Genomic DNA, 25,017 nt, shown 5'->3' on the forward strand with positions numbered 1-25,017 from the left:
TACTGAAATATAAAACCTTGCAAGAGATTAAGTCTGCAAAATAGAGGTTAGTAGTGAGATGCTCCAAAGCAAAACGAAACAAAAAATGAGAGCAAAATGAAAAAACAATGCAATGAGTATATATGTATGAGTGAATGTAGTGGAAGATTGAAAAAATATGGCTAAGCCTAAAGGAAACTGGCCTAAGGTTCTTGAGAATGACCTAGGACTCCTGAGAGACTAGCCTAAGGGAAGGTAATGACCAAATCCGTCAGATTATGAGGGATTGATTGAGGGGGAGATCTAGGGTCCACCGTACTATTGGCTAGCCAATTGATGAACATAGATACTAGTGGGTGGAGAAACTGTGCTATCTCCTTGGGGAGAACCCCCTCTCAACCTCCTTGGAGTGGCACTACCATTGCTGAAAGGGATTGGGGTTGGTTTGGGACTAGGAATTGGATTCAGCTTTGGTGTGGGTAGAAGACCGTTGGCTAGGGATGAGATGATTTTGGGTGTGGGTCTAAAGTGGCAATTGTCATCTACATGGCTCAGTTTTTGGTGAAAGGTGCAAAATCTATTTTTTAGTGCCAAGAGGGTCTTTGTGAGGGTGTGAGTGTAGTGCTCCCTTTTTCCTTCAAAGAAGGAGATTGACCATCGGTATTGGAATGGGGTCTATGTTTAGGGTCAATTGGGGAAGGTAGAATTGGGTCTAAATGTGGAGGTGATTTCTTTCCACCCCTTGTTTCCTTCAAAGGAGGTGACTCATCAGCACAAGATGGGGATTCATGTGTTTGAGCAATTGAGAAGGGTGGTACAATGTGTAGGAGGGGGGTTTTTTGACACAACAAGACCAGAGGACAGAGAGCAACACACTTGCAGGTGTGTGTCAGGCACATCATTAAAAGGTGGCATTCTTGCTAATGATGTACTAGGGTGCAAAATGGTATACTTATGAGTGTCTAGTGATGGCCTAAAACCTTGATGTGCATCAAAGACAATGTGTGCTAAGATTGGGTAAACATATTGCAGGTCTAAAGTAAGGATATAGATTGAAAGAAGAGGAATCTAAATGTGAAGTGAATGTGAGAGGGAGGGGGAGGAAATGTGAAGGTGAATGGAAGCACCAAACTGATACTCAAATGAAACAGAGGATGAAGGATTACATTGTGGAACATCTTTGAACAGAGTGTTCTTCAAAACCATACCGTTACCAATCTAGGTCTCCATGGTGACTTATAGTTGATTCCTACATAACAAAAGGAGTACTATAGACAAAATCAGACACACAAAAATGGATTGTACAAACTTGCTAGTAGGCTTCATTCTGAAGAGTTGGAACTTTTGGTTGTGTCTCGAGTAGATAGTCTTTCCTCAAAACTGAGAGGTGATAAGGATGAAGTCATTTGAACCATAATGAATCGGATATGTGCCATTTGTGTATCTTGCACAAAACCAAGCACTCCACGACAGCTGTAGGATACTCTTTTAAAGAGCACCGGCTTTGATACCATGTGAAGATATGCTAGGGTTTGCACCGAGGAAACACAAAAAGTATGATCACGACTAAAACATGAAAGACTTAGACAATGATGTGCAAAATTCAAAACTCAAAATGCAAACACACAAACACAAACAAAGAAGAAATTGAACTTTGAAGTGAATGAATCAATCTTGTAAATGAAGGAAACAATGTACAAGATGGTCAAGGGTAGAGCTGTCCTACAGCCGGTGGCTCTTGTGGGAGCAGGTTGAGGGAGTTGTTGATGTGTGTTGTCCAATGGAGATGGATCTTGAGTGTAGCAACCATTAGTTGGAGCAGAGGCTGATGAAGAAAAGTGCTGAAAACACAAAAAACGACTTGATGTAGATGATGGAAGCTAATCACAGGCAGTAATGGGAGGTTGGTTGTGTTAGCCTATCTATGTTAGTTATGTCTGCTTGTCCTCTCCTGGTTGTGAGCTCCTAAGTTTGACAGAGATATAGGAGCTCTCGTAGTTTAGGTGCATTTTCTTTATTTGTCAGCTTCCTGTGTGCATTCCTAGGCTAGTCACTGCTTTCCATAGTTTGCTTGCACTTGCCAGACATTGTTATTGTCATTTGGGATTTTTCTAGGGTCACCCCCTATTTTTTATGGCATTTTTTCTTTAGTGACCAGCATTTATTATAGGTCAGCCAGCATTTATGGCCTCTCTTGGTGCAGGTCAGCCAAATTTGGGCATCTATGGCTATTTATAGCCAAGCTCCCCCACTTGGCACACATACACACACTCTTTACTCTTCAGTCTGCTCTTGCAGGTGCGCACTCTAACACTCCGACTCTCTATGCTTGGTGTTGCCATTGTCATCAGCTTGATTCTATGCCCTCACTGACACTTTGGGGACTGATTAGTCCATCTCCATTGTATTAGCAAGTCAGTGCAGTGTCCTTCCTTCATTCTTTGCTGCCTCTCTCTCTCTCTCTCTCTCTCTCTCTCTGCTTCTCCTTGTGTTTGTGTTTCAGCTCTGTTGTGCACTCTCACAAGTTGGACGATAGTTGTAGACCTCGTAGTAGCAATCTCTGGGAGCTAGACAGCTAGTGGAAGAGAGTTGATGGTTGAAACCTGCAAGATAGGGATTAGGTTGAATGGTGGGCAGCTTGTCTATTTATAGATGCTGAAGGATCCTCCCAAATTAGGGTTTTGCATGTGGGGCATAAACTCTCTAGAACTGCTCCCGGTTTAATGAACTTTTGGTAATTTGCTGTTTTGGGGCTGTTTTAAAGAGTTAATCATGGGCAATGAATTTTAAGCTCAACTCATCTTCATTCTCATTCATACATTATCATTCACTATTCTATAGATTGTGTTCTCAATGTTGTCTGCACTTCACATTTTTTGTGTTTGCCATACCATTTCCTCACATGGTAGCAAAACAAAGGTGGTCTAAGAGCTAAAGATCCTCACTCTTCATGACGAACAAAGTTTGGCCTTTTGGGACCCAAGTATGCCTTTTGAGATGTCTTCCATGTCTTCATCGAAGTAATCTCACTTAGAGCCTGTGACATTGGCTCTAAGGGATAGATACTCTCAATTCATTTTCAAGAAGAGAAGGGTGGATCTTCCTCCTAACAAAGACCTTCTACCAACTAGAATGTCTATTCTCACGAGAGGAATATGAGCTGGTCTTGAAGTAGAGAATAGAGCAACCTCAACTTGGAGGGAGCCCCTATGCTCGTAATCCATCTCATACATCACCTTGGGCACATCAGCAGAGCCTACAACCTTGAGAATCTTGCACGTCAATCAAAGATCTATGTTGCTGTGGATCACAAACCCCCAAGTATCGATTTGGAAACATGAGCTATCCAATGTCAGTTGTATCACCAAATATAGTGCAAGGTATGTCTGATACAACTTTTGCAAGTTCTTTCATTCCTTCTTTTGAAATGTAGGTAACAGGTGTAAGTTAACACAAAGACCCAAAGCCATATTGGTATGTTAATGCAAGAAGAGGTGATTATAGAAGCAAAAGGCTAGGTAATACCTTTGTGCCACATGCTAGTTCCAATACATTTGCTTTTGGTGCTTCATCTTTACTCCATCAAAATCAGTCTTCATCCTTTTGCTTTCATTGTATTCACAAACTCATCCATATTGTAATTCACCACGTCAGAGGGTACCACACCAGCAGGTTCCTATGCCTCAGCAGGGTGGTGTCAGTGCAATGGTGGTGGGATTTCCACTCCTAAACCAAGCACCGATGGGGACATTCATGCAAGGGTATCCAACCTGTATGTGTCAAGCCCCTCTCAGCCCTCCCATCTGACAGTTGGCCTCACAATTTATCAACATGCCAATGCCTAGTGTGCCCTCATACACTCTTTTGGCACATGTGGCACACATTGGTCAGTTACCTCCTTGTGGCAAACACCTAGAGTCATCACGTCACACGTTGCTGTGCTGTGCCGCATTTAGTACTCAATGAACTAAAATGGCCCTCAAATTTTTGCAAAATTCCATTTATACCCCTCATAATTTTGACATCACATTTAACAGGTTTTATTGTGAAAGATCTGTTTCATGAATATGAGATGATAGGAGAAATTTCCGCGGTTACTGGTATTTGTGCAGATTTTTGTCGAGGCACTCAATGTAGATTCTCGGCATAGAGAAGAAAAAGTTTTGCAAATGTCAAATCAATTTGGCTAAAAGTATGAAAGGATATTTTGATAATTTCTGAATTTTAGGGGTATTTTGGGAGTTCTCACACAAATTCAAGGGCATTTTGGTAATTGCACTGTCTTTCTGTTTATATGACATATATTCTATCACACGTCACACTCACTAAATTGTATGGTATCTTGGAAATTTATTTTTAACCTGCTAAAGTTGAAACTTTGATAATTTTCTTGTTCTCTGCTTTAGGTGGCTCGTACTGGACATAGTGTGACTAGGGCAGGTTCTGTACTCATCTTATTTGGTGGTGAGGATGTCAAAGGGCATAAATTGAATGACTTGCACATGTTTGATCTGAAGTCACTAATGTGGTTGCCTCTTCTAGCTACGTATGTATATTCTTCTTGGATTAAAAAAGTTTTCTCTTTGTTTTCGGTCTCCAGCCCTGAACAAAGTTGTAAATTCTAATTATGTACACAGGGGCACAGTGCCATCTCCAAGATCAAAACATGTTGCTGCGATATATGATGACCGGCTTTTACTTGTCTTCGGTGGAGCCTCAAAGTCAAAAGTCCTTAATGATCTCTATTCTCTTGATTTTGAAGCTGTAAGAAGACAATTACATGATAAACTCAGCTGGTCTTGAAAGATTATGGTTCCAGTAAAAAAAAGCTTGCCTGTGGATTCTGAAGGTTTTGGTTGCCTGTGTTCTTTTGTTTAGATGGAATGGTCCAGGTTAAAGACAAGAGGTGTGTCTCCAGGTCCACGTGCTGAATGTGCTGGTGTACTTTTTGGTGATAGATGGTATATTGCTGGAGGAGAGGCTACTGGCACAAGTAAGCACTCATTGTGTGTAGGAGCTCTTAGAAAAGCAGAAGAAAACATGTCCATCTACTGCTTCTAATGGAGGCTTTTGCTTTGCTATTCCAAGTGTTCTCTGCATTTAACAGTGTGCAATTTCTTTTTCTAGAATAGAGCCTATAGTCCGTCTCATGTTTTAGCCATTTTTATTCTGTTCATACACTTTCATTCTCATACCTTATCCTTGTCTTTTATGCGTTTGTGTGTGTGTTCGTTCTGACATGCTATCTTGGCCTCTATGTTTGATCCAGCCCTCATTCTCTCTGCTGATTTCTGATCATTACTATAACTTGCTGGCCTGCGGACTCTCTTCTCCTTTCTGACTCTAGAGCTTCTGTTTAATGGTAGCATATCAATATGCCAGCCTGCCATTGATTACAGGGTTTTGTACTGCTGGAGATACCAGTGGTATTGCAGGTTCATGGGAGACCTTCCATTACTTTGCACTTGAGTTACATGATTGTCTGCAAGTGATTCACTTATTTATTCTACATGTTATCTTGGCCTCCCTGTTTGCTGCAGCGCTAATCTTTTACATTATTTTCTGATTTGTTATTTTAAATTGCTGGCCTTTAGTCTCTGTTGTTCTTTCTAACTCTAGATCATGTGTTTAATTGTAGCATGCTAGCTTGCTCATTCTTCAAGTTTAAATCAGGGGAGACCAACTGTTACTTCGGAATTTTATCATAGGGTCTACAGGTTACACAGGCTACCCTTTGCCACACCTATATGGTTACTGAAAGCTCTCCTTAGAGACGGGAGATCGTTTCCAAGCTTATATTCAGCATCTGCAGCTTGCTGAGGATCACCTGGATATCTCTCTAGCCCTTACTTTGCTGCATTCATCTTGAAGCTTTTATAATCATTTTGTGAACTACTGCAACGAAACTTTTCTCTGGAGAAAGCCAAGAGCATAGGCTTCGAGGCCCTGTTTAATGTGTTAGGTAACTGGTTAGGTAACTGACTAGCTCATCTATCAGACCATGGGAACTCGCTCCGATTAGGGACAAAAATATTGAATAGATCCTTGACCTCTTAGCCATGTTGTCAACGAAGGCTGAAAAAGATGTCACCTAGGAGAGGGCTCATTCATCATGCCATGCTATCATATGCATCATATAAAGCTCTGATCAGTGTGGGATTCCTTTTTACTTCCATCTGCAGCCATTGTGTTAGGACTTGAAAGGTACTTTGGCAATATGGCATTTCGAAATGGAAATTTGTAAATGCCGGCTTCTACATGATGTTACCCCTGGCCGAGAGCTTGCATGTCATGACATTTGCTTCTTTTTTGAAGTTGGACCCTACACACTTGAAAGTGGATAGGATTTGAGTTCTTTGTGTAAAGGAAATGAGAAGATCAGTATGGCTGACAATAGATGATGTTGTATGAATAGGATGTTTGGAGACAATTATGCTTGATGTTGCAAGAATGACTTGGAGTGTAGTTGCACACTCTATCAATGAGTCTCCTTCAGCTTCACAGGTTTGAGGCAGGGGCCATATTGTCTTTTGATTTGTTTCAAAGCTTTAACATGCTTAAGGTTGTTTACAAAGCCGTGGTAAGAAAGCACATAATTTATGCAATTTATGCTATTGTCTCAATAGTGTATGTGATGGATACTTTGGATGCAAGCCCCTAATCATTGGTCATTGTAGTCATATATTGGTAGGTGGGGACTAGTCCATTATTGGTGCATGTTTCTAGGACGTGCTTTTTTTTTTGTTTTTTTGTTTTGGTTTTGGTTGTAAAGGTTGCTGAAATTATGCATGAGAGGCCAATTTCTCCCTAGTTTGATTCAATTTTCAGCTATGATTATAAATGCCAACATTATAATGCGCAAGTGCTATAATTAAGCCTTGAATTTTTTTAGCACATTCGGACTTGTCACAATTGTGGTAGAGCTATGTTTATCTTTTTTATTTGTGCAAGGAGCAATCTAAGGTATTCATCAAGCAAGGATTAAATGATTGGCAGAAGACTCTGTAAACTTGAAACAATGGTTTGCTGCTCTGAAAAGTGATCCAAATTGGACTTATAAGTAGAAGAGATTGGCTGATGAACAATCTTGATGTGATCTATGTTGAGTTTTGGTGTGTCCAGCTTCCATAATCAGCATCCAGTGCAGGAGCACTGCTCACACAACCATGAAGGCATTTTCCATCGCCACTTAGGCCATGTAATCAAGGTGGCCCATTTATAGCACTCACATGAGGCCATTTTCATAGCTGTTGCCCATTTAGGCATTTGCTACCATTTGTACATCATTCAATTTTCTCATTCCACACACTTGGGGCTCATTGTCTTCAGCCTTCCCTCATCTCTACCTTCTTTGTGTTCTTTCTTCTGGCTTGTCTGCATTTTTATCATACAATATGTTATAATATAATATGGTACTCAATGGTACCTTAAGGTTTTTTAAGGTACCATATGATAAAAATAGATTATTCTTTCCTTAAAGCTACTTAAAACCTAAATTTCTTGACAAAAAATATGGTGAAGTTGTTTGTGTTAGCTCGTCTTATCTCATGCTATTATCTCTTGGTTGTGAGCTCTACTGATGGAGATGGAGGAGCTCTGACTATTTTCAGCCCTTTCTTTTGTGTACTTTTTAGTGCACAACAGTTTTTAGTCAGTTTTATTGTGTTCACACTGGCTGCTAGCGATCTAGTTCAATGCGTTTCTGTTTTAGACTATCCGGAGGCTGCATTCACACTGGAGTACCCTATTGTGGGTTGGCGATTAGCTTTTGCCCCCGCCCCCTGGGCCCATGCAAAATAAAAAACCCACACACATAGAGAGTGGCAACCATCTTGTTTTGCAGATTTCTCAGCACTCTTCATTATTCTATTCAGCATTCTTTTGAGTTCAGTGCAGATGTCTTCTTCCATTCTTTGCTTTCTTCTCCATCTCTCTTCCCTTCTCTCTCTGTGTTCATGTTCTTCTTCCCTTGCATACTCTCACATGGTATCATCGCCAAAAAAGGGACCTGGAGGTTCTATGAAGAGGAGACCACACTCTACTAGCTATTTAGTGCAGATTTGTCGCGAAAAGAATGCTGATTTTCTGCACTGTTCAGGCCTTCATTGACGTGTGTGGAGCATCTAGAACTTGTGTTGTAGTAATGTAGTTGATTTCTCCTCCATTTGGGCAGCCCAACATCAAAATGCGGCAGCTTCTTGTGTGTTTTGTAGATTTCTTGGAGGAAGATTAAGTACCGGTTTGATGACTCAGACCAGGACACAATTCTCTCCCTTCCAGAGACCGACGTCCCCATTAGGTATTTACGAAGAACAACTGGAAGAAGATTGAAGATCCAAGCTATGATCATTTAGAGATTATCATTGTGAGAGATCCAAAGGAATGGAGCAGCCTTGTTCCCTACCTGCTTCTTTATATGTTTCTAACAGGGCACCTACTTAAGGGCCTTGCATGGCCATTCTAGTACCATTTGTATAGCCGTTTGTTCTTCCATCAATCATTGCCCGAAAAGGATTGATTGGATGGCAACTACTCCCTTTGGTTCTGCAAAGTGGAGTCGATGTTGCATATCTTCGATCTGCGAGCCTTTGTTACTTTCCCAATACCCTGTCGAGTGGAGGATCCCTGTATTGGTTCCACTCTTGATCAAGCTGCTCTTTAGGATCTGCTCAACTCTTGGGCCTAATCTTTTCTTTTTAATGAGCTTGCAGGATGGAGTTCTTGATCATGTTTGCAGAATTTGAATTGTAGTGGAGGTTTGGACAAAGCTATCTTCTCTCTAATAGTTGAAGAACCATTGTGGGAGCTTTCGCTTAACCGCCAAGACCCACGGACCGCTTATTGTTCAAGCGTTCCAAGCCGAGTACTAATGGCTACCTCTCACATAGCCAATGCGCCATCCATATCTATGGGTGTAGTGAGCTTACCTCCGTGCCGTTCGAGTTACCTCCTCTCCTGCGCACTCCGGTAGCTCCACGATCCAAGTGCAAGCTTCAAGCAAGCTCCATCCTCAAGCTCCACACTCCAAGCTCCATTGCCGCGAGCAAGAGAAGAGAAGAGAAGAGAAGAGAAGAAGAGAGGAGAAGATGGAGAGCTTCTCCTCCTCGGTCCCTCACCCTCACACCCTCACTCCCTCACACTCTCACACTCCCTCTCTCAAGCACAAGCTCAAGCAAGCAAGAACAAGAAGAAGAAGAAGAGGAGAGCTACTTTTGGCCACACACAAGAATGAGCTTCTCATTCACTTTTCAACTTTATATACAAAACCCTAAATCCCTTTTGGGTGGTCATCCCCTTTTCCCCTTTTTATATGGCCGGCTGTAGCCTAGGCCCTTTTTCCCATTGTCCTTCTATCTTCCTAGCTTTCTTTCCACTGCCCATCTACATTTACAAATTGCACGGGTGAGAGCCCGGCGCTCCTTGAATTAAACCATGATGCGCTTGCGCTCTTTTACAAAAGTTTCGACTTGCGCTTTTCCTTGTGCGCCTTTCTTCCTTATTTAGGACTCTTCTCCTTGTGCGTCTTCCATTTCTCTTTGCCTTGGCCTTTGTCTTTGTCTTTTGCTTTAGCTTTTTCAGATTTTCCAACTTCGTTCGTTTGAGGGTTAACATTACTTCCCTCCTAGACGAGTGCCAGTCCCATGGCACTCACCGTCATAGGTAGCAGGCTGTAGCATACACCAAAGACGTGGGTGACAAGGACTCCTGTGGTTTCCGTGGAGGAGTGTTGGTAGTGGTGTGGTAGAAGGTCCTAGGGGCCTATTGGTGGCCAAGGTGGCTGGTGGAAGATTGTTGGAGTTGGTGGTAGGGCTATTCTGTGTTGGGGATTGCATTGATGGCCAGTACAAGTGTTGGTTTGTTGGGGATTCTGCACATGACGATTCTTTGCGGGCTTGTCGGATGGTAAGGGATAAGCATTCAGAGTTGGGTGTTGATGAAGAGCAAACGACACTTTCGTTGGAGTCTTCAATACCTGCAATTGAAAACCTCTCATGTGGTCTCTCCCCAAGGGTAGTGCTAGTCTTCTCTATTGTGCACAAGTCATAGTGCAATTAGTTTGGGAGACAGGTCGAATTCTAAGCAAGTTGAGAGTATTGTCCTGCACTTGAGGACCCAAACGGTGTATATACTTCGGTGCAGGTATTATGTGAGTGCTTGTGCATACTTAGATATTACTTAGTTAGAAGACTGTCGGCCTGGTTCCTTGTATAGCAATGGGTCAGTGAAGCAAGGGGCTAAGTTGATGGAAAATTTTGTCGATGAAGACGGGGAGTACACATGAAGATTACTTGAGACATCATTATGGTCTTGTCAAGGCCATGCAGCATAATTGAGCTCCTTGATGTCTAGCTCTTGGTAGCTAGTGACTACTTGTAGTGCTTGAAAAGTGTGGTGTACTTTTTCATTGTCTTTCATGCCTTGCTTACCACTATTGATTGTAATGGCATTGAGATGGAGTGCAAAAGAAATGGCAAGTGGTTTAGGGTGACAGGTCTAACCATAGGCGAGGCGAGCTCCCTAGGTATGTCCTGCCCTTGATGTGCCATGAACAATTGTGGGGGATGTACAAAGAGCTAGGGAATTAGGGACGGAGCCAGCCGACCAAGGTCACTGGGCGTACCTAATTTGAGGACCTCTAGGTGTGGTACTGTGATCGTATGCGTTTTTTTAAAAAAAAGTTTTTTTTTTCTTTTTTTTTGTGGGAAAAGTGAATACAATCAATGCCATACATTGAGACTGTTAGCCTTTCATTTGGATTGAGAAATGTTAGGATTCAAAGGCTATGAAGAATTGATATTACAGAGATGATTGTGTCACCAGCCTTGATGCTAGAGGAACTATTGTTGAGATGAAGAGATACACTTGAGATTTCGCAAACCTCTTTGTAACATGTGAGACATCGAACAATTGAGGTAGCACTTGGAGTGAGCTGTGCATGGACAAGGGCAGAGCATCTTGCGAATTGAATCTTGGATGATGAAGAGACGTTCGCCCTTGTTGAGAGTGTGGCTCCTGCCCGAACATAGAGTTTGGCCAAGAAGGAGGAGGTAATCGATGATTATGCTTTGGCCATGCTCAATTGCAATATGTGCTTTTTCTCTAGAGGTGTCCTTGGTTTCTCATCCAATGGCGTTTCCGTCATGGCTTTTGTTTCTTGGTAGTCCTGTCACTTCCTCCATAATGGTTCTTTGTGGGGTTGGTGGTCTTGTGGTGACTTGGATATTAAACGCTTCTAGACATTGACCTGTGCCATTCTACATTCACTTGTCACTTCGTGAGAGTATATGCTCGCTTGCGTTAAGTACATTGGACCAATGCAATCATGTTAAGACATAATTTTTCAGAATGCTATGATGGCTATCCCATTACTTGTTAAGGTCACATACATTAACGGTAGGTGAAGGAAGTGTGTACAAGTGGGGATTTTGCCCCTTTACTCATAAAAAACAAAAAGTTATGGCATGATGACTTGCCAAGCTACTTGTATATCATAGGGGCTTAGTCGATAGGTACTAGGTGGGGTGAGTCTAGTTGGCTAGGTGACTGGGGCGGTGCTAGTGTGGGGCTCCCATGAGGCTGGGTAGGGAACATGTCGACTGGGACATGAATGGTGTAGTTCTGGGCTGCTACCGTTTTCAGAATGTCTTTAAACAATTCATTAAATTCTGCTCTATCCCTGGCCGCCTTGTCACTTCGTGAGCACTTGGTGCCCGAGTGTGCGTTGGGGGTCTGTGCAACTAGCATTGCCACATTTTGTGTACCTCCCTGTGCGTCCGCTCCCCTGGCCCGCGGATTCTTCGGCCTTCGTCCGGGGCGGTATCGCTTGGGGCCGCGTTTCTTGGCGTACCTTTTAAGAGTGGGCACGTAGCGCACCGGTGGAGGGGCGTGTGCTGCATGTTTCCGTCGGCTGCGGAGAGCGTCCTTGCAAGCTAGCTGCCCTTGGTTCTCCATGTTTTCCTCGCAGGGGGCCTGTAAGATGCGAATCAAGGATTAGGATTTGTTACATGATAAGACCATTCATATGTAAGGGATTATAGTGCAGGTTATCAAGCGCATAGGACGAGAAGGTGAGGGGTGGGGCATGCAGTGTTGTTGTAGAGGAATGGCCCCCGTGATGTATATTTAGCCTCCTGCCATTAGTAGATGTTGGTTCACGCCGAGTTACGTCGGCTGGCGGTCATGGATTTAGGCAGGGCTCCTCCTTGGAAGGATAGACCTGAAAGGGAAGGTGTATAGAAAGGGACTACACCTTGTCTACACCATCAGAGTTGTTGGTCAAGGCTTCCTATGGCAGTAATGTGGGTTGCATGCCCTTCACTTGGAGGTGGGGATGGTCACACGGCTTTTAAATACGTGATGAGAGGAGGACTTGAGGAGCTTAGCCTGTCAGACCCAACTCTTCTCCTTGCGCTTGACTATCATTGCTCGTGTGTGTTGATATTGTTCATACACGGTGACACAAAAATCAATATTTATTTATATACAAATTTATGAATCCATGTCACTTCACGAGGATAAGAACCAGTTGTAGAACTCGGGGTTGTATTGGAGCGTGGCACACGCATCCAGCACTCGTGGCAGCTTACTTAGTACTGATAGATATTTTGCCACATCAAGCAGCATGGACCCTTGTCCGAGTCTACTGGCAACATGTAGCTCCTTCTTAGTGAGAACCTTATCCAAGAGAGTTTTCTTGGCTAGGTTCAGCCAAGTTTGTACCCCGAATGGCAGTCAGCACTCGAAGGGAAGTTGGTGCCACATAGGTTGGGTCCCTTTGGGATCGCCATTTGGCCAATCGCTCCTCAGAGACTATCATGATTTGAGCCCCTAGTTCAGCCATTACAATGCGGCGTTCGCACCAACGCTGCTCAAATTGACTGTGGCCTGCTGACAGTCGCTTTAGTTGCTCTATGTCTACGAGATTCGGTCGGCAGAGCACTTCATTGAACGTGACGGTTAAGCGCAGTTCGTCAGCTTCCTCGTCAGAGATGAGTCGCATACGTTTATGTAAGAGCTTGTTATAGTGCTCGTCAAGATGTTCTTGCTCTTCCCAAGATAAGGGGAATGGTAAGTATTCTTCGAGCTGCTCCTTAGGGAATGCGCCCATGTTCGCAAGGACGTAGACACGTACGAACACTTTGAGCTTAGCATCCAACTCAGTTAAGCATTCCGTGACACTTCTATGTTCAACGAGGGCTTGCTTGGTTGCTATCTCATGCAAAGTTCTAAGAGTTTCCTTAGGCTTTAGCATAGCTGGGGGCTCAGGCCTAGATGAGCAAGATTGGTCAACGCTAGGATTACTTATGCTCTCAGGGATTGTGCATTTTTCTTGAGGTTTTGCTGCTATTTTGTCATGGTTCTTCTTGGATGTGACTGGTATAGATTTGTCACCCTGTTGTGACGACGTTGTATCCACTCTTGATTGGTCGATGTGAGTTCTATTGTCGGTGGATTGAGTGTTGAAAGCAACTGTTGATGGCAACGGTTGCTTTGATTTTTCAGAGCACACGGATGTGCCTGAGGTTTCACCGCTATTAGGAGAGACATCAATGGGTTCATTGGTGGATGGACTTGATGCTTTATTCCCTAGCTCTCCATCACTCTTGGTCTCAATGCTCTTGGTTGCCACAACCACCTGTGATTGTTGTTGTCTTCGTTGTTTTCTCCTCTTTTTCTTGGTTAGTGAAGGTGCTTCTCTCAACGACTCAGGACCCTGGACTAGGTCAACCGTTGATATGCTTGGTTGGGCCTCAGCATTCTCTTTCTCTAGTGTGTCCTTATGCGACATGGCTATGGTCTGCTGAATAGCCTCGCTAGGTTGTGAGAGCACAACTACCTCCCTTTTCGGAGAGTCTAGCTCTGCAGCCAACTTCCTTGATTTTAACTCCTCTAGCCTAAGCTTTAGGCACTTTGAAAGTGCTAGAGTTGTCAAGGAAGTTGGTTGCGATACCTCCTCCACAGGTAAACCACTAAGGACACGTTCTGCAAGGGGTGTTGTCACGGCCAAAGATTGTGACTGCTGTGGTCCCTGCTTGGAAGTAGTGGTGGCTAGTTCAGTGGACTGGCTACCATTGGTAGACCGCGGTGTCAAGTTCTTAGGTAGATCAGAAGTAGTCGTGCCTTTTGTTGCCCTTATCATGTTCACTTGTGTAAGTTGAGTAGCGGCACGAGGCTGCTGCTGCCGTGCTTCCCGTGTCCAGTTAGGTGAAGAGGATGTAGGAGATTTGGGACTCCTACATGGGCTCGGCACTGACTGGAGAATTTGCTCGTGATTGTTAGATGCTTCTGTCATTAGCTTTGTTGAGCAATCAGCCTTATCATGAGCAATGTTGTGCCTGTGGTGCTCATTATCCTCTTGGGAAGTCAAAGGCTCCTTGGGCACTAGTGGACCTTGTGCACGCTCGACAGTTACCTCTGATATCTGCTTACTAAGCCCGTTAGACTGAGGATCTACTTTTTGATAGGTCATGTTTGGCTTCTTGATTTCAATCGTGAGGGGCTCAATCACTCCAATACTTTTGGTTCGAGTCATGGATTTTCGTTTAGGTTTTCCCCTACGCCTCTTTGCTTTTGACATAATTTGGGCTTCTGACAGAGGTGGTTTAGCAGGGGGTTTTGGTACCCAAATCCATCGGTTGCTTGCATAATACCCTTGAGCACGAAGCAACGCCTTGGATATCCATCGTGGCGTTGTGCTAGCTCTCCATCGATGCCTTCGTCTATAAGGCTTGGGCTTCTTTCGTTGTCTTCTACGATATTTGTAAGTCCAAACCCTATCCCTGGCCTTGTCTCCTGACCTTTTTGTTTCAAGTATGGCCTCACTCACTGGTTCTCTTTGTTCAACCTGCGCTTGCATCAACTCCTCTCACAACTCCTTGCTCTCATTACTAGGCTTGGCTGTTACGTCAGCGCCTTCCTTGCCTTTCCCCAGAGGTTCGATAAGGTCACCCTTGCTAAAGGTTGTGACTATCCTCACACCCGGTAGCGTCAGGTGTATCCTCTGATCTGCGTAGTCAGCCTCACATTTGGTCGCCCTTTTGAAGGGTCTTCCTAAGAGGGTTTCTTTCCCGCAGCTAGCACTATTTGGGGGAACATGAAATAGGATAGGCAAGCTCTCCGTTTCAATTGTCGCAAGAATCTTGCACTTTCCCATGAGTGTTTGTGGGCGTCTCCCATAAGGGCTAAGAGTTGCACTAGTCGGTGTGAGCTTTGGTTGGCCTAGTAGGGTCTATGATTCATAAGTCAAGATGTTAAAATCTACTTCTTCATCAATCAGAGCATCAATTGTATGCTCTCTTTTTGCGGTGAGTTTGACCCTAAGATAAGCAGGTGGTACTATGTCTTTATCTTCCGGGTCTTGGCTTGTAAATTTAAGCCTTCTGACAGATGCCTTTGAGTCCCTAACTGCATAGTCAGACGTGGATTCGCTACTAAGGTCTTGGGTCGTTTGTGCAGCGCTGCTCAAGGTACATCTATTGTCAGGATTGTCATGTCTAGTCATCCTCTCATTGATAGCTTGATGACGTTGCATTCTGCTTCGACTAGACGCAATTTGAGCACAATGTACATGTGTTCTTGTGGTGTGGCCTTTTTGCCCTGGATGGCTAGATTGGCCCGTCGAGGTTCTAGGGTCTCTGTTTCTCTCTGTTCGGGTATGGGCTTTTGGTTGCTCTTTTACAGGTGAGGATCCATGCTCGTGTAGAGCTATTACTACACTAGGGTCTAATTTGGAGGACCTGTCACGACGCACGTTTTCCCTTCCCCCTACTTGGGGGAGGTGCGGAGGGGGGCAGAGCCCCCTCTGCGGGGGTCCGAGGGGAGATGTCCTCCCCCGGCCCGCAGGGCTGTTACGGTAAATGCCATACGTAATTTGGAGGACCGTTTATAGCTAAATTTTGAACTACGTGCTCTAAATTTTAGCCCGGTGATGGATCTGTGATGTGCCTTTAGCTCTACGTAGCCTTTGGGGTCAATCTCGGGGTTTAGATGTGTCAAAATTTGTGTTCTAGACACGTGTCCGATTTTGACAGTTTTCTGTCTGATTCTCAGATGTTCGATTTTCAGGAGTCCGATTATCAGAATCGGACGTCCGATTCTGGGTAGTCTGATCGGCCCAGTGGTCCGATTTTCAAAGTGGTCCGATTCTTGGAATTGGATCGGACAGGGTGGTCCGATTGCCTCTATCGGACGAGCGTCCAATCAGACAGGATGGTCCGAGTAGTTCGAGTTCGAGCGTCCGAGTGGTCCGATTTTCAAAATCGGACAGGTTGGTCCGAGTGGTCCGATCAGACGGTTGTCCGAGCGTCTGAGTCGGACGGGTTGGTCCGATCGACCGAGCGTCCGATTATGGACTGGTCCAATTCTGGACTGGTTCGATTCTGGACTGGTCCGATTCTGGATTGGTCTGATTCTGGGACTCGGACAAGCTGGTCCGACTATGCAGCCGATGGCCGGCGAGTTGCACGCGATGCCTCTAGGCTGACGTCTACTACATCGAATTGTCCAGCGCCTTCCAGATAGGTGCAAGACACTACAAGGGAATGCCAGACATGCCTGGAATCACTATGGTGCTCGAATCAAATGGCACTCCAAGGATCTGTGCCCCTATTTTCCTGTTTTAGCCTGCTATACAGCAACAGAAAACCCTACTGTTTGCTTCTTTTTCTTTGTTTTTTCCTATCCTAAATGCATCCGAATCACAAAGTAAATACCTACACTACTCCATCTCACAACATAAATCTCAAAAAATCAAAAAACCTACTTGCCAAGGAGATCGAATACCATCTTCAACCCCCTCCCTTCCTACCTATCTCAAGCACCGGTTCGGGGGAAAACCCTACTCCAATGCTCGATTTTGAAGCGCGCAAGCGCTCAAGGCTTGAATCCGTTGGTCCCGGCAACGGAACCAAAATGTGGGAGCTTTCGCTCAACTGCCAAGACCCACGGACCGCTTATTGTTCAAGCGTTTCAAGCCGAGCACTAATGGCTACCTCTCACATAGCCGACGCGTCATCCATATCTACGGGTGTAGTGAGCTTACCTCCGTGCCGTTCGAGTTACCTCCTCTCCCGCGCACTTCGGTAGCTCCACGATCCAAGTGCAAGCTTCAAGCAAGCTCCATCCTCAAGCTCCATGCTGCAAGCTCCATTGCCACGAGCAAGAGAAGAGAAGAGAAGAGAAGAAGAGAGGAGAAGATGGAGAGCTTCTCCTCCTCGGTCCCTCACCCTCACACCCTCACTCCCTTACACTCTCACACTTCCTCTCTCAAGCACAAGCTCAAGCAAGCAAGAAGAAGAAGAAGAAGAAGAGGAGAGCTACTTTTGGCCATACACAAGAATGAGCTTCTCATTCACTTTTCAACTTTATATACAAAACCCTAAATCCCTTTTGGGTGGTCATCCCCTTTTCCCCTTTTTACATGGCCGGCCGTAGCCTAGGCCCTTTTTCCCATTGTCCTTCTATCTTCCTAGCTTTCTTTCCACCGCCCGTCTACATTTACAAATTGCATGGGTGAGAGCCCGGCGCTCCTTGAATTAAACCATGATGCGCTTGCGCTCTTTTACAAAAGTTTTGACTTGCGCTTTTCCTTGTGCGTCTTTCGCCCTTATTTAGGGCTCTTCTCCTTGTGTGTCTTCCGTTTCTCTTTGCCTTGGCCTTTGTCTTTGTCTTCTGCTTTAGCTTTTCCGGATTTTCCAACTTTGTTCGTTTGAGGGTTAACAACCATTGCCCACCAAATTACTATAGAAAAGAAGCTCCAAATGTTATTTGTTGATGAGTTTCCCTCTATGAGGAACCACATTAATGGGATGGAGGAATTGTGGGATGAGTTTCATCCCAAGGTAAGGTGATTTCATTCAAAGATATGGCAATGATTCTTATTACTCATCTCCTATCTCCGAAGTATGATCTTTTCTACATTAATTTACTTACCTCTAGAATTTGGGACATTGTTCTATGGGAGGAACTAGCCCTTCTTGTTTTGGGACACCAAGAGCAACTCAAGTAGATTGGAGCTAGTGGATTCGATCCACAAAATCTTTTATTGTAGGCTCAGGAGGGGGCAACAAGAAGGACAATAAGAAGGCCAAGAACAAGAGAAGCAAGATGATAAGAAGGATACCGAGAAGTCAATGCCAATGTGCCCACATTGTGGGAAAGATACTCATTCTAAAGAGAAGTGTTTATCAAAGTGTTGCAATGCGGAAGCATATGATCGGGCTGAATGCAAACGCAAACGCAACACACACATACACACAGAGGGAGAGAGGGGGAGAGAGAGAGTAGATGAGAGAGAGAGAGAGGCTGGAGAGGGGTACCTGACTCCTTGCGCTACCTCTATCGAGCCTGCAGGCCTATGCAATTTTGCCTTGCTTCTTGTGTGCAGGGCTGAGGCAGCCACACAAAGAGAGAGAGAGAGAGAGAGAGAGAGAGAGAGAGAGAGAGAGAGAGAGAGAGAGAGAGAGAGAGAGAGAGAGAGAGAGAGAGAGAGAGAGAGAGAGAGAGAGAGAGAGAGAGAGAGTGATGCTGCCGCCGGTGCGTCCCGTCCTGTCATCGCCTAGACCTGCGCGCCGCTTGAAGACCCATCTGACGACTGCCGCCTGACGAGTGTGCCTGACTGCCGCTTGACGCCTGACGACTGCCTGCGCAACGACTAACGACTGCTTGCTTGACGAGTGCGCCTGACGAGTGCTTGCTTCGCGATGGCCTGACGACTGCCCATGCGCCTGAAGACCCACCAGCCTGTATTCGTCTGTGGCCGCCTACTCCGCCTGTGCTTGTCTGCTCGCCTGATGCCTGCTGTCTGAAGCCTGTGGTCGCAGAGCAGAGGCTTAGTCGCAGCCTGCTCCTACTTGCTTCTTTGTGCATTTTAGGGTTTCGACCAGAGTCGCCTCTCATCAAACGTGATGCTGTCCATGGCGCACTGTATATTTGCGGGCCTGTGAGGCGCCTTTGACATACAGCGCAGAGAGGAGCTGTGCTCTCTCCTATCGCGAGCCTTGGAAGGAGACGGCACAGTGCTGAGAGCACTGCTTGCTGCGCCTGCTGTCAGTGGGTGTCTGCCCTGTGCCTTTTGTTATGCCAAGTCAGAGAAAGAGAGCTATCACCTGGCAGCACACGACTGCAACCCTACACAGATCAGAGAACTGATCTGTGCTTGTACACAGAGAGAGAGAGAGAGAGAGAGAGAGAGAGAGAGAGAGAGAGAGAGAGAGAGAGAGAGAGAGAGAGAGAGAGAGAGAGAGAGAGAGAGAGAGAGAGAGAGAGAGAGAGAGAGAGAGAGAGAAGACAGCAGTATGGCTGGCCTGGATATGGATTTTCTAGACCGGACGGTGGCAGCCCTCGGCCCTGATTCTGATACAGAGGAGCCGGAGGATATGGTGCCGTGCACGGAGGAGATACCTCCGGGTTCTGAACTGCCGCCTGCGGGCAAACGCTCCAAGCATACTTCTGACGAGCCAATGGGTCCTCACGAACGTTCCTATGCGCAGGTTGCCTCTGATCCTGTGGATTCGCAGGAGATTGACTGGGAGCATTTGTTGGACTTTGCCAATACTCTGCTTGGCGATTATGTCCAGCATAATAATGAAACTTTTTCTGACGCAGGAACTAATGACGTGTTGGAAGCCACGGTGGACCCGAAATTAGTCTTGCGGTCTTTTTCGGTGTTTTATGACCGTGCCGTTATACTTTTCTTCACTGGCAGGATCCCAGTGCTTTCACATATTCGCCAGTGGATGCACCATTTATTGCAAGGGGAGTGTGTTGAGGAGATCTTCCTTGGACCTCGCGGCTTTTATGAGGTGCTGTTGAAATCGGAAACACATCGAGCTGAGCTCCTGTCCAAGTTGCCATTATTCTTTGACCGCCACTTGGTCCATGTTCTACCATGGCGCCCTATGGGAGACTTCTAGCGTCTGCTTCAACGAGAATGCCCGGTGTGGGTGGAAGTGGAAAATTGTCCGGCGGTCTATTGGCCATTGTTGAAGGATGCGATGGCAGTTGTGGGAACAATACTGGTTCCCCCAAGCCTCAGGGCTATGAATCGAAACCGTTTATGCATGTTATGGGACACGGCCAGGAAAAGGCCTGCGTGGCTTCGCCTCAATTGTTCTGGCATGCATCCTTTGCATTTTCGCTTGAAATGGGGCAACTTTGCAAGACACTGCTTTTCATGTGGTAAATTGGGGCATTTTATGGCCGAATGCCCCGAAAGACAACCGTCTTCCGAGGATGTGCATGTTGTGCTGCCTAAGGATGACATGGTGCCTGATGCCTCGGCACAGGAGGCCCTTCAGCCACCTAATGTTGTCGATAAAGGCAAACAATAGGTCCTGGGTTTGGATTCCCGTAGCACTGATTGGATTGAGGCACGTAAAAAAAAAAGGTAAAAAGTTGGATGTAGGCCTGGTGGATCCTGGGCCTAATGCTTCACAGGATTCCATGCGAACGTATATGCCAGGAAAGAAATGTTCACTTCACAGCATGCTGCGCGTACTATGGCCCTGTCTGCCCCCCGTAATTAGTCTACAAGGAAAGTCTATACAGACGGTCCCAAGGGCCCACCTGCTAAGCTGGCGTTTGATACAAAAGGTAATGTGATTACACTCTGGGATCGGCGTTATCCCCGCCCCACTCCCAAGGCAGTGGATTTTCCTTCTACCTCTAAAGCAGGTCGCCTGAATTCGTTTGCAGTATTGGCTGATTTTCTAGATGAGGGTGTCTTGGATGCTCTTGTGGAAAAAGTGAAATCGAGGCAACAGGCGCCTTGTTCCTGACTTCCTTTTTTTGAAGATATATGAAGATAGCCACGTGGAATGTGCGAGGCATTTGCTCTCGCCATAAGCAACATGCCATGTGGACTATCTTGCATGAGAACCAGTGGGATGTATTATGTGCAGTTGAGCACAAAAGTCACGGTGAAGCAGGAAAAGTTGTGGATTGTCATGAATTCCGTCTGTTTTATGCAGGGACACATGCTATGCACTATTCGGGCGTGCTGATGATTGTCCATGAGAAATACCAACCTGTTCTTGTTAAAAATGATGTGCAGGGCCGCTTTCTGGTAATCAAAGTCTTATTTGAAGGAGAGATTCTATGGTTGCTGGGCCTCTATGCTTCGAATGATCCCGCATCCCGACGGGATCTTTGGTCGACTTTGCAGGGCTCGATGTCACTTGGCCGAAGGGGGTTTTTGATGGGAGATTTCAATATGTGTGTTGACTCTTCTCAGTCCACTTCAGGGCATTTGGTAATGGATGCGCCGGAAAGCCGGGTGTGGAATTCCTTTGCTTTGCGCGTACTTAAGCAAGATCTTTGGTCGTGGCTTCACCCTTCTTTTTCAGGGTTTACTTTTCATTCCGCATAATATGCAACTACTTGGTCGCGGTTGGACCAAATGTATATCATGCAGGGGGATGATTTTCTTCTCGAGATGCTGGAAATGAAGGTCTTGCAGCAATATGCATTGTCGGACCATTTCCTCCTCCAGCTTGAGATGTGGGCACAACCTATTGCACCTTTTATGCAGTTGCTGGATAGGCTCCCTTTACGTTTCAACTCCTCTTATTTGAAGCATCCAATTTTTCAGGGCTATATGCAGCAATTGATTGAGAGGATCTTATTAGACTTCGCCTCTGAGGGCTTGGCTTCATTTGCATGGCTGCTCTCTAATGTGCAGCGGGTTGCTCGACAGTATGGGATCCATCATGCCTCTCTTTGTCGGCGATGTCGACATGCAGCAGAGGACTTACTGGCTTTGGTCCGTTTGTTGCTCGTGGATATCCCAGATGATGATTTTCTGCTGTCACTGGAGATGCGTTTGGCCCATCTTACTCAAGTGTTTCAGTTGAAATCTTATCAGCAGGCCAAGCTGCATAACTTGACTGACACATTGCAAGATAGTGCCTGCCAGTCTCATAAGTTCTTTCGTGCCTTGCATGCTTCTCCTGCTTGCGAAAATATGACTAGACTCCAGGATTCGGAAGGTCGCATGGTCACTGATCTGCAGACCATTGTCAATATGTGCAGAAATTATTTTATGGAACTTCTTGGTTCTTCTCCCTCGCCTTCTAGCCAGGTTACGCATGCCCGCTCGGTCTTCTATCATCTGGTCCGCTAGCAGGTTTCACTTGATATGCAAGCCACTTTGGAGGCGGATATTTGCGAGGAGGAGGTTAGGGATGTTTTGTTACACTTGCCTAAGGATAAAAGTCTTGGTTGGGATGGTCTCACTAATGAATTCTTTGAGAACTCGGCCACGCAGCTGGTGAAGCCATTGGCGGTTATGTTTCAGCAGGTTTGGGAAACAGGGGTCATGCCTTCCTCATGGAAAGAAGGCCTTATCAAATTGATTCCAAAGGTCCCTTCGCCGTCAATGCTGCAACACTGGAGACCAATTTCTTTGATGGGCTCGATGTATAAAATCTTCTCCAAAGTGCTGGCAAATCGGCTTCACAAGCACCTTCCAGCTATTGTGCATCCTCTCCAATATGGTTTTATTAAGGGCCGCAACATTCTGCATAATATCTTAAATGTGCAAATGGCTATTGACTATGCGCGGCACTCCAGTCAGGAAGTGGTATTGATTCAATTGGACTTGGAAAAGGCTTTTGACTATGTGGACTGGTCTTTCATTGCAGATCTCATGTCTGCTATGGGTTTTGGTACTCGGATGTCCCGATTGATCTACACCATTAGTGCTGCGGCTTCTTCAAGAGTTATGCTCAATGGTGGGGTTACAAAGCCATTTGTCCTTGCACGCTCGGTTAGACAGGGTTGCCCTTTGAGTCCTCTTTTCTTTGCCCTGGCGACTCACCCAGTCCTTTCAATGTTATCCTCAATGGCGGCTTCTGCTCAGCTGGCAGGATTGTTTCTTCCTTTGGGACAGCACTTCATTAGCCAATCTTTGGCTGATGACACCTTTATGATTTTGCGGGCGGACAGGGACAACATTCGAAAGGCATTAGATGTTTGGACGCTCTTTGGTCAGGCCTCTGGTGTTCGCATCAATGCCTTTAAATCAGCCATACTCAGTTGCACGGAGCTTGATTTACAGTCATTAGGATGGTAGGGCCAGGTGGTTTCCCGTGGCTCCATTGTCAGGCATATTGGATACCCATTGGGGGTGGATGTACGGCCAAAGGACCTACTGGAGTGGATTTCACAAAAACTGGCGGCGAAGTTTATGTATTGGAAGTCGCAAGCGTGGCCATTCCATGTCCGCCTCAAAGTGGCTTAGACAATTATGCTACCAATGCTAATGTATTTCCTGCCATTGCTGCCGTGGACGCCTACTACTTTGAAGGCTCTCACTCATACCATTCGTTTCATGCTATGGAAGAAGGATTCACTGCAGGCAGGTATTTCATGGATTTCATGGTCACATACATGTACCCCTAAACACATGGGTGGTGGAGCTATTTTAGATGCAGAAACTCATATGCTGGCTCTTCGTTGGTCTCTTTTTCGTGCCATGTGTGTGGATCATCACCCGTGGACCATTATAGCCCGTTATTTTCTTGAGGACAGCGGGCTACGCCATGGTAATACACGACTTCGGGCCTCCTGGTGGCATGTTCTTAATGTTGACTCTCGATTTTCCAGTCCCTCTTCCTCTCTGTTACTGCACTTGGTCGGCTCGTGGAAAGTGGTGCTCCAAAAGGCCCGTTGGCATCCAGTGGGGGACCGCTTGCAGACTAACTCCTTTCAGCTGGAAGTGTTGGCAGTATCGAGATTACTTTCATGGGAAGACAAACATCAGCTCAAACCGAGATTTAACCGCATGGCCCGTTTAGGTGTGACTTCGATTGCGGATGCTACCCTTGCCACTCGCAATGTCCTCGCATCGTTTCGGACTGCTAGGAGACTTTTCAGGATCTCGCGCGGATACCTGGTTTATGGGAACAGCTTTTGTCGGAGCTTCAAGGTAGACAACCCTTTCTTGCCCTGGCTGTGGATCGTCCTTGGCAGGACTGGGACCTTGCAGGCCGGTTGAGTTTGGAAAAGGCCTCTGCTAATCAGGTGTATCATCTTCTCATTCAAGATCACCAATGGCTAGGTGTGAAAGCTAATACTGTTTGGGGACTGCGGAAATCGCAGTCATGGTGGCAGGCAACGGTGATGGAGGGCTGGCTGAATAAGGCACCTTTCAAATGCAAGGTCTTTCTTTGGCGGGTAATGATTGGTGGTCTTCCTCTTGCCTTGGCCCTTTCCGAGCGTAGAATCTCGAATGGCAATTGTTTCTTTTGTACCACTACTGCGGAATCGGCCTGACATTGTTTTCTTTCTTGCCCGCTTGCCAAGAATATCTGGTCACTCTTGTCGCAAATCTAGCGCGCAGTGGTGGGGTCCTCACTAACTCCTTTCGATTGGGTTTTTGTGTGCCCAAAGTACCCCACACCGCCACAGTTACATATGAAGATCTTATTTCACTTTTTCAGATACTGGGGATGCTGGCACATTTGGACCACGCGCAATGCTTTTCTCTTTGATTCGGCCTCTAATGTACCGAGACATATTGCCAGGCTTAAAGGGCTCTTGCATTGGCAGCTAGATCTCATCCGGCACTCCGACTTGCTCCCTCGGGAGGATTTGCTTCCCTGGCATATGGCAATTGCCTCTGGGTCGTTGCCATGATTGGTGTAACCTTTTTAGTGCATTAGTACGGGGATTTCCCACACGTTGGCCTAGGGCCCTCGTGTCTCTTATAATCATGTAATCATGTAATCTTGTACCTTTTTTTCGTAATTAATACAATTACCTTTTACGAAAAAAAAGAGAGAGAGATCTATGTTCGGCTCTGCACCCAGACTTAGCCTGCATAGTTAGGGTTGCATCCTGCCCTATGTGCCATCTACACTCCTTTTGGACAGGCCACAGCTGAGGCAGACAGGCAGCGACCAGGTGTACAGCAGTTAGGGGAGCGTGCAGCAGCATGGAGAAGACAAGCAAAGACCAGTGCACAGGATCAGACACAACACGGACTCGCCTGTAACTCTGTCTGAACTGACAGTTCAGATTATCACAAACAGGACAACC

The 25,017-nt window shown here is 45.8% G+C and overlaps 1 protein-coding gene across 5 annotated transcripts in view; it reads left to right on the forward strand.

The window, feature by feature from the left end:
• LOC148013048 (Galactose oxidase/kelch repeat superfamily protein) overlaps window positions 1-25,017 on the forward strand; it is a 97,978-nt gene that overhangs the window by 36,390 nt on the left and 36,571 nt on the right. For all 5 annotated transcript variants that reach the window (XR_015688791.1, XM_087667449.1, XM_087667450.1 and 2 more), the window contains exons 7-10: window positions 4,386-4,525; window positions 4,617-4,743; window positions 4,858-4,972; window positions 6,395-6,483. Coding sequence is in view for 4 of the 5 variants with exons in the window: in XM_087667449.1 (XP_087523575.1) it covers window positions 4,386-4,525; window positions 4,617-4,743; window positions 4,858-4,972; window positions 6,395-6,483 (471 nt within the window). In the remaining variant the exon portion in view is untranslated. The remainder of the gene's footprint in view (window positions 1-4,385; window positions 4,526-4,616; window positions 4,744-4,857; window positions 4,973-6,394; window positions 6,484-25,017) is intronic.

This window comes from Lygodium microphyllum, chromosome 26, assembly GCF_053477565.2.
Source record: "Lygodium microphyllum isolate KBCC chromosome 26, Lygodium_microphyllum_v1.1.10, whole genome shotgun sequence".
NCBI lineage: Eukaryota > Viridiplantae > Streptophyta > Polypodiopsida > Schizaeales > Lygodiaceae > Lygodium > Lygodium microphyllum.